The following is a 13,333-nucleotide window of genomic DNA, read 5'->3' as shown; positions in this document are numbered from 1 at the left end:
ACTTCTATTTAATTGCTGTTTCACAAATCAGCCACGTATACTTTTTGGGGAAAAAGGGTAGATTTTGGGCTATGATGAGCAAAATAAGGCAAGAAGTGGTAAACTGAAGCCAATGGAGCGTTGTTCTATATATATATTATATTCTTTAACATACTGTATCTGTTATAAGCTATTTCTATCTTTTTGAAGACTTGTCATTAGTAGGTAAATGTATATTTTTAAGAGCAAGTATTCATTTTAATTTCTCTTATTTCAAGATTTGTCATGGTTTTCAGATTTAATAGAACAGTATTTAATTTATATTTGGACTACATTAACATTACACATACACAAACATATATAAATATTTAATGATATGACACCTTTGCTGTTTATGGCCCTGATGAGGCTTTTCATAATCGCGTTGTACTCGTGCTTTTATTTTGAAGCCTGAATCTCCGAATAGGAAGTGCTATTATTGTGGTGAATTCGAAGCCACTTCCGCCGCTCTATCTGCGCGTGATGATGTTACGCACAGTGACGCTCGTGAACTCGGACAGGCGCACCGAGGAGCGTTTAGGAATAAACGGAGGACAGAGATAACGGTTCCGCTGAATTTAAAAGGTTCCCCGATAAACAGCGCGGTTTCACGCCGGCCAGCAGGTGCTGAAGAGCGGCGGGCAGAGCGAGGACTAACCGCAGGAAGGCGGACTGTTCTCCCGTAAACCCGTCTTCACCTCCCAGGTTGGTATTCTGCAAATAAGCTATACAATATATTTGGTATGCTGGGGTTGTCTTTATCTGGCAGCTTGATATCGCTACATGGAAAACGTGACATGTTGCACTAAAACAAAACACAATAAATGACTAAATAAAATAAAGCTATTGTGTTTGGGAGTGAAACTAAAGTAGTGAGGTGTTTACTGACACATATAAAGGTGGACATCGAACGTCACTGAGGCTAATCAGCGTTGGGGGGTAGACACTGACAATGTAAAGCAGCAGCCGAATCAATACAAATCCGTTCTGATCTATTCAATGGAGATTATAGCTCTTTACCATGATGAACATCCCAGTGGACACACTATTTGAACTCTGGTCTTAGCTTATTGCTGGATACTGGTATTCACTCTATTGTTTTTAATGTCTAATATATTTTTCCACAGTGAGATGCAGTTTCTACTCGGAACTGACCTGGAGTCAAATCATTACAATACTGGTGTCAATCCGGTGTCAAATGGCCCCAAGAAGATTTGATATGACACACCAAACATTAAGGGATTTCAATAATTAGATTTGAAATACACAAAGATCCCAACATTTTGAAAGATATTTTTTCAAATGGAATTTGAGGGCTCAGTTTAATCCTTTAAAAAAAAAAAAAGCCTATAAGTATTTAACTATCTTCAGTTTGAGTTAGTGAAAATAAATAATACTCTGTGCAGTAACGTGCAACCAGATAACACTTCCGATGCCATGTCTTCAACAACATGGCATCTCAAAACCTTGAAAATAAGTAATTTTTCCATAACCCCAAACATATTCCTAGACAAGATAAACAGTCTCAGTGCTATCATTTGTAGCTATTAACCTGATTAACAGATCTATAGGAGGAAGAAAACAGACTCGAAATATTTCAATAATGTAATTAAATCGTCTTTATGGACAACATTGGAGCCTGATATTTTTTTAAAGACACTGAATAGAGACTGCTTTTATTTTAATGTGTCATGGTTGTGAATTACTCCATGCATACAGACAGATTGAGCTCTATTTCTCAGAGCAGTTTACTTATAGTTCATTTATAATTTGAGTGAGCTCTTGTCATTCTGATTTCACTGCTTGTTTTTTATGTGTATGTAGATGCGGGGTCTCTCCATCCATGGCCTCCTCCAGGTGACCTCCAGTGATCCCTCCTGACTGCAGCTTTAAACCCTGATCCAGCAGCAGACTTCTGCAGGGTAGGACCAGTAAGATACACATACTGTAAGAGATGATTGCAGAAGAATGTCTTTCTGTACTGGCTACACTAATGCCTTTATAAATGTACTCAAAATGTCCCTCAGTCTTTTTCTTTTTAAATGTGTTGATTTTCTATGATATTGTTCTTTTAGTGACACATATGGTGGCTGACAGGTGCAATAGATTACGAACAAAGTGGTTGATTAAAATTCCGTCTAATCGATAGTTTCAAATAACCAATTTGGCTCTAATAGTCAACCAATATATCTGTACGGTGGCTGACAGGTGCAAATGCACTTTATTGGCCCAAAACACTTTTATTAGGAAAGCCGCACTGCAGCTAGAGGAACTATGCAATTATGGAAACACAAAAGGGCCAAAACACATGCAATTGAAGTAACATCATCGCCAACTTGACGAAACATGCGCAGCTTTTACAAAAAGCGATGCATAAACGAAACGCTGCAACAAAAAAATCGCTGCAAATGAAAAAATGCTGCTAATACAAATGCTGGAAGAAAACCCAAACCACATTAATTTCAAATATATTAACAAAACACTTATGATTATGAACAGACAAACTCTGTGAGAGTGACAGTTGGGGATTATACCGATCGCATAGTTTCTGAAGCCACAGCACGTTTCTCCTATTGAAAATGTTTTGGGCCGTTGTAGCGTGTTTGCACCTGTCAGACAATTGACTGAATTTGGATCAATCACTGTCTTGAAAATCTATTACACTTTTCAGTAATTATCAAGCAAAAAAAATTCCTAAATTGTATCTAAATCCTGCTTCTCAAATGTGACACGATTCATACACTGTTCTATTTGTCAAATACAGCCATTTTCAAGATGTATTCATTTTATTCCTATGGTTTGATACAGTCCAAAAATATTAAACATGAACAACTCTGTCTCTAAACAGAACAAGGTAGAGTGCTTGAACTTACATTTGTAGTAGCTGGTCATCCTTATACAATAATAATAAAACATGCTTCCTGGTATTTATATGTCAGTGATCAAAGCAAGTGGACAGTGAATAAAGAAAAACACGATTCTGGATGCACAATAAATTGTCATCCTTATCATACAGGAACACATTACTGTATATAACAGTCCTGACTGAATCTCAGGTATAGATGCTGTAATTACAACACATTAGCAGTTGTGCTCCACACTCCATGCCTGTGGATGTAAGCTAAATTTAGCTTTCCTATATTTAGAGCATTGGCCTCGATAAAAGTGAATGCTCAGATTTTGGGCTCATTTAGGCCACGGATGCACACATACATAAACACAGGCATTTATTATTTATATGCGCCAGTTACACTGTCTTTGCCATCAAATGTTGCTTTAATGACAGCTCAATATTTATTTGTATTCTTGTTTCTAAATGAAACAAGAATAAAAAGAAATATAGAGGCAGCCTCGCCTTTTGAATGTTCATGTAATTTGTTACAGCAAGTCAGTTCAACTAATTATATTCAGAATGAGGCTCACAAGAACAGGCAGATTGCATTTTTGTGTGACTTTTTGTCCGTTTCAAGAGCGCATTCTAAGCAGCAGTAAATCAGCTTTTACAAAATGTATTGACAAAAAATACATTATTGCTATCGTCTGTCTGTGAAAGGGCGTCTGGATGCAAATATTTTGCTTATCATTGCAAGAACCTGTGTATATCATTATTTTATATTAATAATATGTTGACCTTGGTTTTATTGCTTTAGCTGATTGATTGTAGCTGGTCCATGGCCATCTATCCCATAGTTGCTGAGATATCTTCGTCTAGACCCGAGACATGGACCAAACAACAGACGGCCATTGATATCCCTTGCTTTTTAAAAAAAATAAAGTGATTCCTTTTCAGTATGGCTTAATCATCAAATAATGACAACCATGAAATAGATATAGTCTTTGGTTTCTAAATACAGTTGAACAAAATTGTGTTTAAATCTATTGTTTAAATTGTTTATTTAGAAATAAGGTCAGAAGAAAAACCAGGACATGTTTTGTCAAACCAACAGACCAAAACCACAGACCAGAACCACTATCACATGACAAAATACTTGAGTAATTAAAAAGTATTACAAATGGTTGTGAAATCAGTTGAACGCTTCCAAAGCTGATTTTCCCTTTTTTAAATTGACTCCATAATATTATGCTTGTTTGGATTGGTGTCAAGCATAGCTGCAATACCATCTGCATGTCTGCATCTATCAAATAATGCTGGGAACCCTATTATTCCTCTTTGGCCTGGCTAATGGCCACTCATCTATTCACCCATCCATCTGTGCACCTATTTGTTATTGCATTTTCTCCCCTCCTTCCTCCAACATCTCTCCCTCTCTCTCATCCTCTTGTTAGAGCTGCTGAATTATTTATCACCAGATGGTGGGCTCTGCTGCTGAACCAGAAGGAGATGGAGAGCTAGAGAGAGAGTAAAAAAGATGGCGAGAGAAAGGGTAGTATGGAGGTGTCCGACGCCGCTGGAAGCCGTGAGTCAGCAGGGAGAGAAAAACCCAGTGTGGGGGAAGATACAGAGTTTATAGATAGCTTTAGGGGATACGACTGGAGACAGTGGCGTCAAATGCCCCCGGTGTGTTTGTGAACGTGTGGGTGCATGTATCGATTTACCAAAGAAGGTCATGGAGCCGAGAGGAGATTAGAAAACTAGACTCAGAGCACGGCAGCAGAGCTAACGCCTCCTCTGAATAGCAGCTAGACAAAAAAAAAGGAGACAAGGCGAAGGACGAGAGGAGCTGCTTCACTATGGGGGAGAGCTATATGTACCAGCGACTCCCTTACACCAGAGGAAAGGAGGAGGGGGAGGATGAGGACGAAGAGGAGAGTGCCGGGAGGATTAGAGAGAGTGTCGGGGGACAAATGGTAAATACGAAAGTTCTGGTTGGACATGCCATGATCCTTCTTCACTCTGTAAATACAGTATGTCCTTCTGTGCTAGTGTGCGTCAGTGAGATAAAGAGGTGTGTGTTAGAATTCAAGTGTGATTGTGATCATGTGTGTATTGATCGTGATTGTAGGGCTGTAACTGGACTATACTTTGATTTTAATTCAAATAAATCGTTCAGTTCAGCTGTCCACAGCCAGGGCCCTGTTCCTCAAATGCTGCTAAACCAGTTCAGGCTAACATGTTTTATCCGCATCATCATCATTCTTTTTATGTTCTTTTAAATCCTGAAGGAGGTTATCTTGAGTTAAAGGCTAAATGAGCAGAGAGTTCAAACCAGGATCAGGGTTAGTTTAATTGGGTTAGTGCTGATCATGTGATGGCAATTGAGATGTTTTTGTAGGGAAACATCCCAGCATGCACTGCAGCATCATGTTAGTGGACACAAGTTTCATTGTATATGTATTCCTGAATTGTAAAATATGTCATTGTATTCTTAATGATCTTTATGAAATAGTTTGTCCATCAGAGAACTATGACTATTAGTAAAATGTCCTTCTCTGTACACATCTCTCTTAAAATTCAAATAATGCCATTTTAAAATTGACCATAACAGTTTGATTATGCTTTAGATTTTAGTATTGATATCATTAACAATCATGACATTCTAGATCCTTGAAAGTAGGGACACATTGACAGCATTAAATAATTTAAATAATGTATTGGACATGTCATTATTTCGGATAAATTCCTCCCATGAGAAATATTGTATGACATCATGTTTGGATCCAGAAAAAAATTGGACTCAAAGGAATTGACAACAAAATAAGAATTCAAGGGAAAGATTAGCATAAAGGTTGGAAACAGGGAAGAGCACCAGCACCTCTAAATGTCAAAAAAGAACATGTTTAGGCACACAATCCATGTGTATTCAACACTGGCTTTCTGTCAATGCATATTTAAATGTGTGTGTGCAGATGCAGAGTGAGGAGGGGACCGAGTGGCTGCTGGAGCTGCTGACAGACGTGCAGCTGCAGCAGTACTTCCTGCGGATCCGTGATGAGCTCAACGTCACACGAATCTCCCACTTCGACTATGTCAAGAACGAAGACCTGGAGAAGATCGGCATGGGACGCCCCGGTACTTCCTATTATCACCTGTTCCCAGACGCAATAGAAGTCTTTAGAGGGAAAACAATCTCAATCTGAAATCTTTTTTTTGTGATTGTGTCAATTTAGGTCAGCGGAGGCTTTGGGAGGCAGTCAAGAGGAGAAGAGCTCTCTATAAACGCAAGTCCTGGATGAGCAAGGTACAGTACCACTGTCCTGCAAACACACACATAAAACCATACTCATACACATTTTTGCTAGAAGTTGCAAGTTTCTCACAAATGTACTAAAAGCTATTATTGCACACACACAGTCTTGGACTTTGGAATGTCTATCTCTTAAACCCGTATGTCCGAACACTAGCTGCAGCTTAATGACAAATATATTAGTTACTTTACTACATTTTAGATAGATTTCTTGTATTAGATAACTGATTTTCAAGGCTGAAATAATGCTCACATGTTTGCAGGATGACTGTGTACATCTGAAGTGACTACAATGACTATTTGTTGCTTTTTTGACATTTTAAGTAGGTTTTTACTGGAATATGTAATTCCTCGGATTGGTGTAGATGCATCATTAAATCAAATAAAAAATCTTTCTCTGTATGAGACATACATACAATTAAACCCCTCATCGGTTTCTTCTTCTGTGCTTGTAGGTGTTCCCTGTTAAACGACCTGACACGGACCCCCAGCAACCCCTCCCTCAGGGGGCATCGTCCAGTTCGACTTCATCCAATAGTGAGCCAGCAGCCTCGCTCACCTGCCTGATCAGAGAGTCGGAGCTGCAGCTGTTTGAGCGGCTGGGAGACGGCACGTTTGGGGTGGTGCGGAGAGGAGAGTGGACTGGACCCAACGGCAGAGTGGTGAGACAGAAGAGTGTAAAAAACAGGAGGAAGGAAAAGCATAACATGTTGTAGTGTGTGCAAAATGTATGACATTTAAGCTCATCTTGGCTGATTCTGGTTATCTTCTTCCCAGAGAGGTGGGAAGTAGTGGAGTACAAATACTTCATTATTGTACTTATGGTATCATTACTTTACTCCACAACTTATTTTTCTGACGACTTTTTACTTTTACTTCCTACATTTTGAACACAAATACCTGTACATTACATTTTCAAAACTGGCTCGTTACTTTAGTTTTAATCTGCATTTAGTGGCGGGATCATTATTCTTTAGAGTCATTGCGTGCCTATAGATTTGAACACAATCCATGTATCCATAATTTTCTGGTCTTCTCTAAAGAAGAGCGACCAATGAAAACGTTGTCATGTTGCCGTTGTTCAGCATCGAAACATTCATTAGCTGACAATGACATTATTGTTCTATTAATATAAAGGGAGGTCAGTTAGTCTTTAATAAAACAGTTGGTAGTTATGGGTACTTTTTAATTAAGTAAGTAAGCCCATACTTCTTTACTTTTACTTCAGCAAATAAGTTTAGTCAGTACTTCTACTTTTACCAGAGTATTTTTAAACACAAGTATCTGTACTTCTACTTGAGTAAAGGTGGGGGTACTTTTGCCATCTCTGCTTTTTCCACAAAACTGTCCCAAAGGCAACATTTTGAAATACAGCAGTTTATTCTCTTTGTTGTTCGGCTGACATTGTCTCTCCCTCTCTGTGTTTCTAGTTGTCAGTGGCAGTGAAGTGTCTGAAGGCCAGTGTGTTGGACTCTGATGGTCTGGACGATTTCATCAGAGAGGTGAACGCCATGCATTCACTGAGCCATCAGAACCTCATCCGGCTGTACGGCATCGTCCTTACGCAGCCCATGAAGATGGTAAAACACACACTCTGACTCAAAAATGCTAAAGTAGACACCCAAATCACAAATCAGTGTTTTATTTCCAAAAATAATGTCTGTGCTTGTGTGCAGGTGGCTGAGCTGGCCCCTCTGGGTTCTCTGTTGGACCGCCTCAGGAAGCGTCAGGGTCACATCCTCATCTCCTCTCTGTGCAACTACGCTGTACAGGTCAGTTTAACACCAAAGAAAAAAACAGTAGGGGAAGTGATAAACCCTCAATTCCATTGGGAATGTTACAGTGTCTAGAGATAAATGTAAAATGCACTGAAAATATTGTAGGACAACTTGTGTGTCTCTATTGTTATTTAAGGTCATGCAGCAAAAGTTGTGTTGTAAAACATCATTTTTTTATATCTTCATTAATTTGGATGAACACATAAAAACTCAAACGAGAGAAAAAGTTAAGAAAAAAAGTGGCGTCAGAAGTATTCTAATAACTAATACCACACTGCAGTTTAAGTCATGCATTCAAACACTTTACTTGAAATATGTAACTATTAGCAGACATTTTAATCAAAATTAAAAGTAGTCATAATATATTTTCTTTTATTGTTTAACTATAATTTATGATAAAGATATTCTAGGTTGTGCTGATATTAACTTATTTGTATACTGTTTTATATCGCCAGCAGTGCAAACAATATAAGATCATAATGCTGTATGTTTGTTGTGTGTTTGTAACCTGAAAAGAAAGTACAATATTTCCCTCAGAGATACAGTCAAGTAGAATAATAAAGATAAATTAAATGGAAATACCCAAGTGAAGTCAAATCACTTCAAATGTTTACGTATGATAGTACTTTAGTTACATTCCACCAGTGTCTCTTTGTGTCTGTGTGGATGTTAGGTGGCGTGCGGCATGGCCTACCTGGAGCAGAGACGTTTCCTCCACAGAGACCTGGCCGCCCGCAACGTTCTGCTGTCCACCAATGAAATCGTAAAGATTGGTGACTTTGGCCTGATGAGAGCTCTGCCAACACACACTGACCATTACATCATGGAAGAGGGCCACAAAATCCCTTTCCCATGGTGAGAAGAGCATCCCGATCGCACTTCATTATTTGTCGTTATGTAATTTTTATATCCAGGCTCAAGTGATTGAAAGATTTTATGGGGTTTTATCCATAGTTTTCTTTCTCTCTTACATTTTCTGTGTCTGTGTTATTCTATATTTTTCCTTGTCTCTCTCTAGGTGTGCTCCAGAGTCTCTGAAGTCTCGTAGTTTCTCTCATTCGTCTGATACCTGGATGTTTGGGGTCACTCTGTGGGAGATGTTCACCCATGGACAGGAGCCGTGGCTGGGCCTTAATGGGAGCCAGGTGCTCACATAACTTAAAATGTTGCATGTGCTGTTTCCGAAAAAGCTTAACCCCAAAAAACTATGTTAGCTTCTTGCAGTTTCTAAAATTGCCCACACAATAAAGATACTATAGCTTTTTAATTATGTGTCTGCTTGCAGATTCTCCACAAGGTGGACGTGAATGCTGAGAGGCTCTGTAAACCAGATGACTGTCCTCAGGACATTTACAATGTAATGCTGCAGTGCTGGAGCCCCAAACCTGAGGACAGACCCACCTTCATCGCCCTCAGAGACTTCCTGCTGGAGGTAATACAGGGTTTATTTGTCAAAATCAGCTTTTTAAGCCCTTTGCACCACCTGATAATGTAAACCATAAGAGAGGAAACTCGTACATGGTATTACAACTGATCTTAGGTGCATTCAGAAAGGTGGTTATATGTGCAAACTAAGCTTAGAGGGAGATTATTACTCAGATCCTTAAAATACGTAAAATGCTCTGTTACTTGTAAAGGAACAGAGCATTTTTAAGCAAGAAGTACTTTAGGTTTAAAAAGTACCTTTTTTAATGAACAGAATGGCCACTGTCATTGTAATGCTTCTATCTGTATAATACCTTATATTATCCTATTCTTATTACCATACCATGTATCTGTAGTTCATAATCTGTTGTGGTTAATGTATATCCTCTACAAAAATGTTTTCAATACATCTTAATAATATAATCAATTATAATTTATGTTGGAGCTATTATTAGTTACAAAACCTTATATTACTATTTGGCAAATGATCTCTAAACAACATATAATTAAAAAATTCCTCTAAATTGTTTCTGTTATAAAGTACATTAAGATACATTGAGAGGAGTAAAATATAAATATTTCTCTCTAAAATGTAGCTCAAAATAAACTCAGTCTTTTTTTTGAAAAATGCAAACATTTTATTTGTAAGTGAAAGCCTAAACCAGAGTATTTTTATTTGTATTTGACAAGAATCAGTCAGCTCGCTTTACCAGAACACATACATAGGCTTTTCAGCTATTACGCATGTCCTACCACTTGTATTATTTGTTTTGGTTTGCAGATGAGAGGATGGCTTAGTAGCTGACATTATTATACTAAATTACTTTAATCTATTTACACCACATTACTTTTTACAGTACCTCTAATGAGTTGTATATATTTCAAATTAGAGAGTTAATTAGTCTAATCAGAATCAGAATCAAGTTTATGGCCAGGTACAGTTACACATACAAGGACTTTTCTTTGGTATCTGGTGGTGCGAACATAAACAATCTAAGAAAATAAGTTGCAATAGTAGGTACAAAATGAAAGGTATAAGGATAATAAAAAAACATGTATTTTTAAGAAACAATTTAGCATAAAAAAAGAATACTAAAGACAAGTATTTACACCAAATTTAAATATACAAAGAACATTAAAAGCTTAAAGAATGTTATTTCATCTCATATTTCCACTAAATGTGTTTCTTTAGCTCCAAAAGTAGTTGGAAACCAAAGTGATGCAGCAGACAAATAAAGGACAATAGAAGAAAATAAATAAATCACCATTTAAAAAGAATGACAGGACATGTTTGTATCTTGTGATCCTGCTGATGACAGTAATACATCATCAGACGTTTGTAGCTCTTTTTCCTCTAACTGTAAGTGTGTGTGTGTTCCGCAGACAATGCCGACAGATATGAAAGCGCTCCAGGACTTTGAGGAGGAAGACAAGCTCCAAATTAAAATGAACGATGTCATCACCATGATAGAGGGAAGGTCAGTGTGTTATATTTCACATGGCTGTACCTTCAAGAATGTCATTTAATTCTCATTAGCAGATCAGTATTTTAACACAATTACTGGTTTGGAAAGTCATGCTTATGTGTGTCAGTGCGTATTGGAATGAAGGTTATTACTCCAAGTCTACAAATGCATCTTTTGTTGATATTGAATTCCTTGCTTTATTGAGCATTTATGTAATGCTGTGCAGTTAATGGCTCATTTTATAAAATATACTGTGTGGGTATTGATGCCCAAATCAAAACCCACAAGTAAACAATTATTATTGATTTGCCGTCATTTACATTCATGTGATTTAGACAAGCTGCTCCACTCAGGAAAGTCCCATTCTTTTTGAATTACATTGTATATGAGGACTCAGATTCCAGTCATGTGGTAAACAGAAAAGACCTCCTTATTATGTCCTTATATGTGTTTTCAGGGCAGAGCATTACTGGTGGAGAGGACAGAACAGGGGCACGCTGCGTATCGGTCAGTTTCCTCGTCACGTGGTGACATCAGTCGCCGGTACGTCCGTCCACGACATCAGCAAACCGCTCAAACACTCCTTCATCCACACGGGGCACGGAGACACGGACCCTCACAGGAGCTGGGGACATGCAGACCGCATAGACAGGTTAATAATACACGCATATTAACTTCAGTTGCATCCACACAAAATATGAAATAATACAATCAATTAATAGATTAATGGTTTTATTTAGGGTTCAACACTAGTAGAAAAACAATCTGGTTATATAAATGTTTCAAAGGCTTGAATGGCAATATTTTTGTGAGAAAAACGTAATAAGAATTGTTGTTATATTAAATAACATGTTGTGTAAAAGTCACCAATGGTTCCTTTGTTATTCCTTTATTCATCATTTTACCCTCCTCGACCTATATTGAACTACTCATCTAGATCATGAAAACCATTTTGAATTGATAGAGTGGACAATGTTGAACTACAAACAGTTATCACTAAATGCTATGCTATGCTAAGCTCGAACCATGTGTATGTGATTCTGTAGAACTGCTATCATTGCCGTCTCCACTGGAGTGCAGCATTGCGTCAGTTTACCAACAGATGATGCACTTGTTAAGCTTTTATAGGAACATGCTTGAAATTCAGAACAACTCACATCTGCTGCAATAATAGAAAAATAAAAAAACTCAAGCATTTTTACTGCCAGCAAAGTGTATCCACGAAAAAAGTACTTATTGACTATAGCAAACATAAAGGACAGCTGAAAATAAATAACATGTTCAGTTAAAAAATGTTGTCTTATAAACTAATGTTGAATTAATTTGCAGCCACAGGTTTATTCCATTAAATCTGATTGACGTCTCTTCTCTCTTTCAGTCTGTATTTGGGGAACCCCATGGACCCTCCTGACGTCCTTGGAATGGACTCGGGCATCGCAAGGCCGACCAAACTCCCCAACCGTGCAAAGAGTACATTTATCCAAACCTTTTTAACATATATTTAGTGGCACGTTAAGTACACATACTCAAGTACATTTAATCAAGTGCTGTGCTTTACTATGCATTAGATGTGGTATATTCAATGTTGTATGCAACTCTATTTATTTATATTCTTTAAGAAAAATTCATGTATGTCCACATTTGATCACTTAAGACCATTAAGTGTATCTATATAGATTGAGAAACATCTCCTACATCTAATTATTAAAGCTTATTTTGGATAAGCCTTAAAATATATTGTCAAAAAGCACATGAAACCTTGACTTGGAAGATATACATGGATATCACACAAAAGTGAAGTTACAAATATGTGATTATATTATAGAATATGATGCAGTGATGTAGATTAAACTGGTAGAGGTAAAAAGAGTAAATGAAATGCAAGAAACACATTAATGCATCAGTAATGTTACTCCTCAATGTTACTTTTTGAGGTTTTGAGCATTAACTGGACTTTTACTAAGTATTTTCTAACAGTATTTTTACATGGACTCCTTGTAACTAGCTTACAATGGTCCTACTTCACAAATATCACCTCATAATTCTTATTCATTTTAAGGCACTATGTGAATATACACTAATATCTAAAACTCTCTTTATCAGAGCAACCTCCTCCTCGTCCGCCTCAACCTGCTGTCCTGCTGAAGAGTAAGTGTTCCTCAGCAACTGTTTACAATCAAACATTTTTTATTTAAATACATCCTTGTGTTTCCTGACTGGTGCTTGAATGTGCATCCAGAGCCATTCTACGACTCTGTGATCGACGATTACGATGACGAAGAAGACACCAGCACTTCTTCTGGCCTGAGGAAGCTCGGAGTGTCCCTGGGACTGAAGCTGAGACCGTGGGAGGGGTCCAGTGTGCGCTCGGCCAAAAGTGAAGTATCGCTCATCGACTTCACTGATGACAGCTTCAGCTCCACCACGCCCTCGCCACTTGCTGATATGCGGCAGCCGGATGAGGACACCCTCAAGGTACTGTCTGTTAGTGAATGAAAGT

General features: G+C 37.9%; 1 protein-coding gene across 9 annotated transcripts in view; it reads left to right on the top strand.

The window, feature by feature from the left end:
• Positions 1–518: 518 nt before the first annotated feature.
• Positions 519–13,333, top strand: part of tnk2a (tyrosine kinase, non-receptor, 2a) — a 33,863-nt gene continuing 21,048 nt past the window's right edge. For 4 of the 9 annotated variants that reach the window (XR_004568722.1, XR_004568721.1, XM_034214154.1 and 1 more), the window contains exons 1-16: positions 519–723; positions 1,843–1,965; positions 4,306–4,827; positions 5,827–5,989; positions 6,088–6,158; positions 6,620–6,826; positions 7,595–7,744; positions 7,841–7,936; positions 8,616–8,797; positions 8,961–9,087; positions 9,228–9,374; positions 10,751–10,845; positions 11,291–11,485; positions 12,212–12,303; positions 12,937–12,981; positions 13,073–13,308. Coding sequence is in view for 7 of the 9 variants with exons in the window: in XM_034214154.1 (XP_034070045.1) it covers positions 4,711–4,827; positions 5,827–5,989; positions 6,088–6,158; positions 6,620–6,826; positions 7,595–7,744; positions 7,841–7,936; positions 8,616–8,797; positions 8,961–9,087; positions 9,228–9,374; positions 10,751–10,845; positions 11,291–11,485; positions 12,212–12,303; positions 12,937–12,981; positions 13,073–13,308 (1,923 nt within the window). In the remaining 2 variants the exon portion in view is untranslated. The remainder of the gene's footprint in view (positions 724–1,842; positions 1,966–4,305; positions 4,828–5,826; positions 5,990–6,087; positions 6,159–6,619; positions 6,827–7,594; positions 7,745–7,840; positions 7,937–8,615; positions 8,798–8,960; positions 9,088–9,227; positions 9,375–10,750; positions 10,846–11,290; positions 11,486–12,211; positions 12,304–12,936; positions 12,982–13,072; positions 13,309–13,333) is intronic. The other 5 variants (XM_034214151.1, XM_034214152.1, XM_034214156.1 and 2 more) reach the window with 5 other exon arrangements.

This window comes from Gymnodraco acuticeps, unplaced genomic scaffold, assembly GCF_902827175.1.
Source record: "Gymnodraco acuticeps unplaced genomic scaffold, fGymAcu1.1, whole genome shotgun sequence".
In the NCBI taxonomy this organism is placed as follows: Eukaryota; Metazoa; Chordata; class Actinopteri; order Perciformes; family Bathydraconidae; genus Gymnodraco; species Gymnodraco acuticeps.
This window is presented reverse-complemented; position numbering and strand designations above follow the sequence as displayed.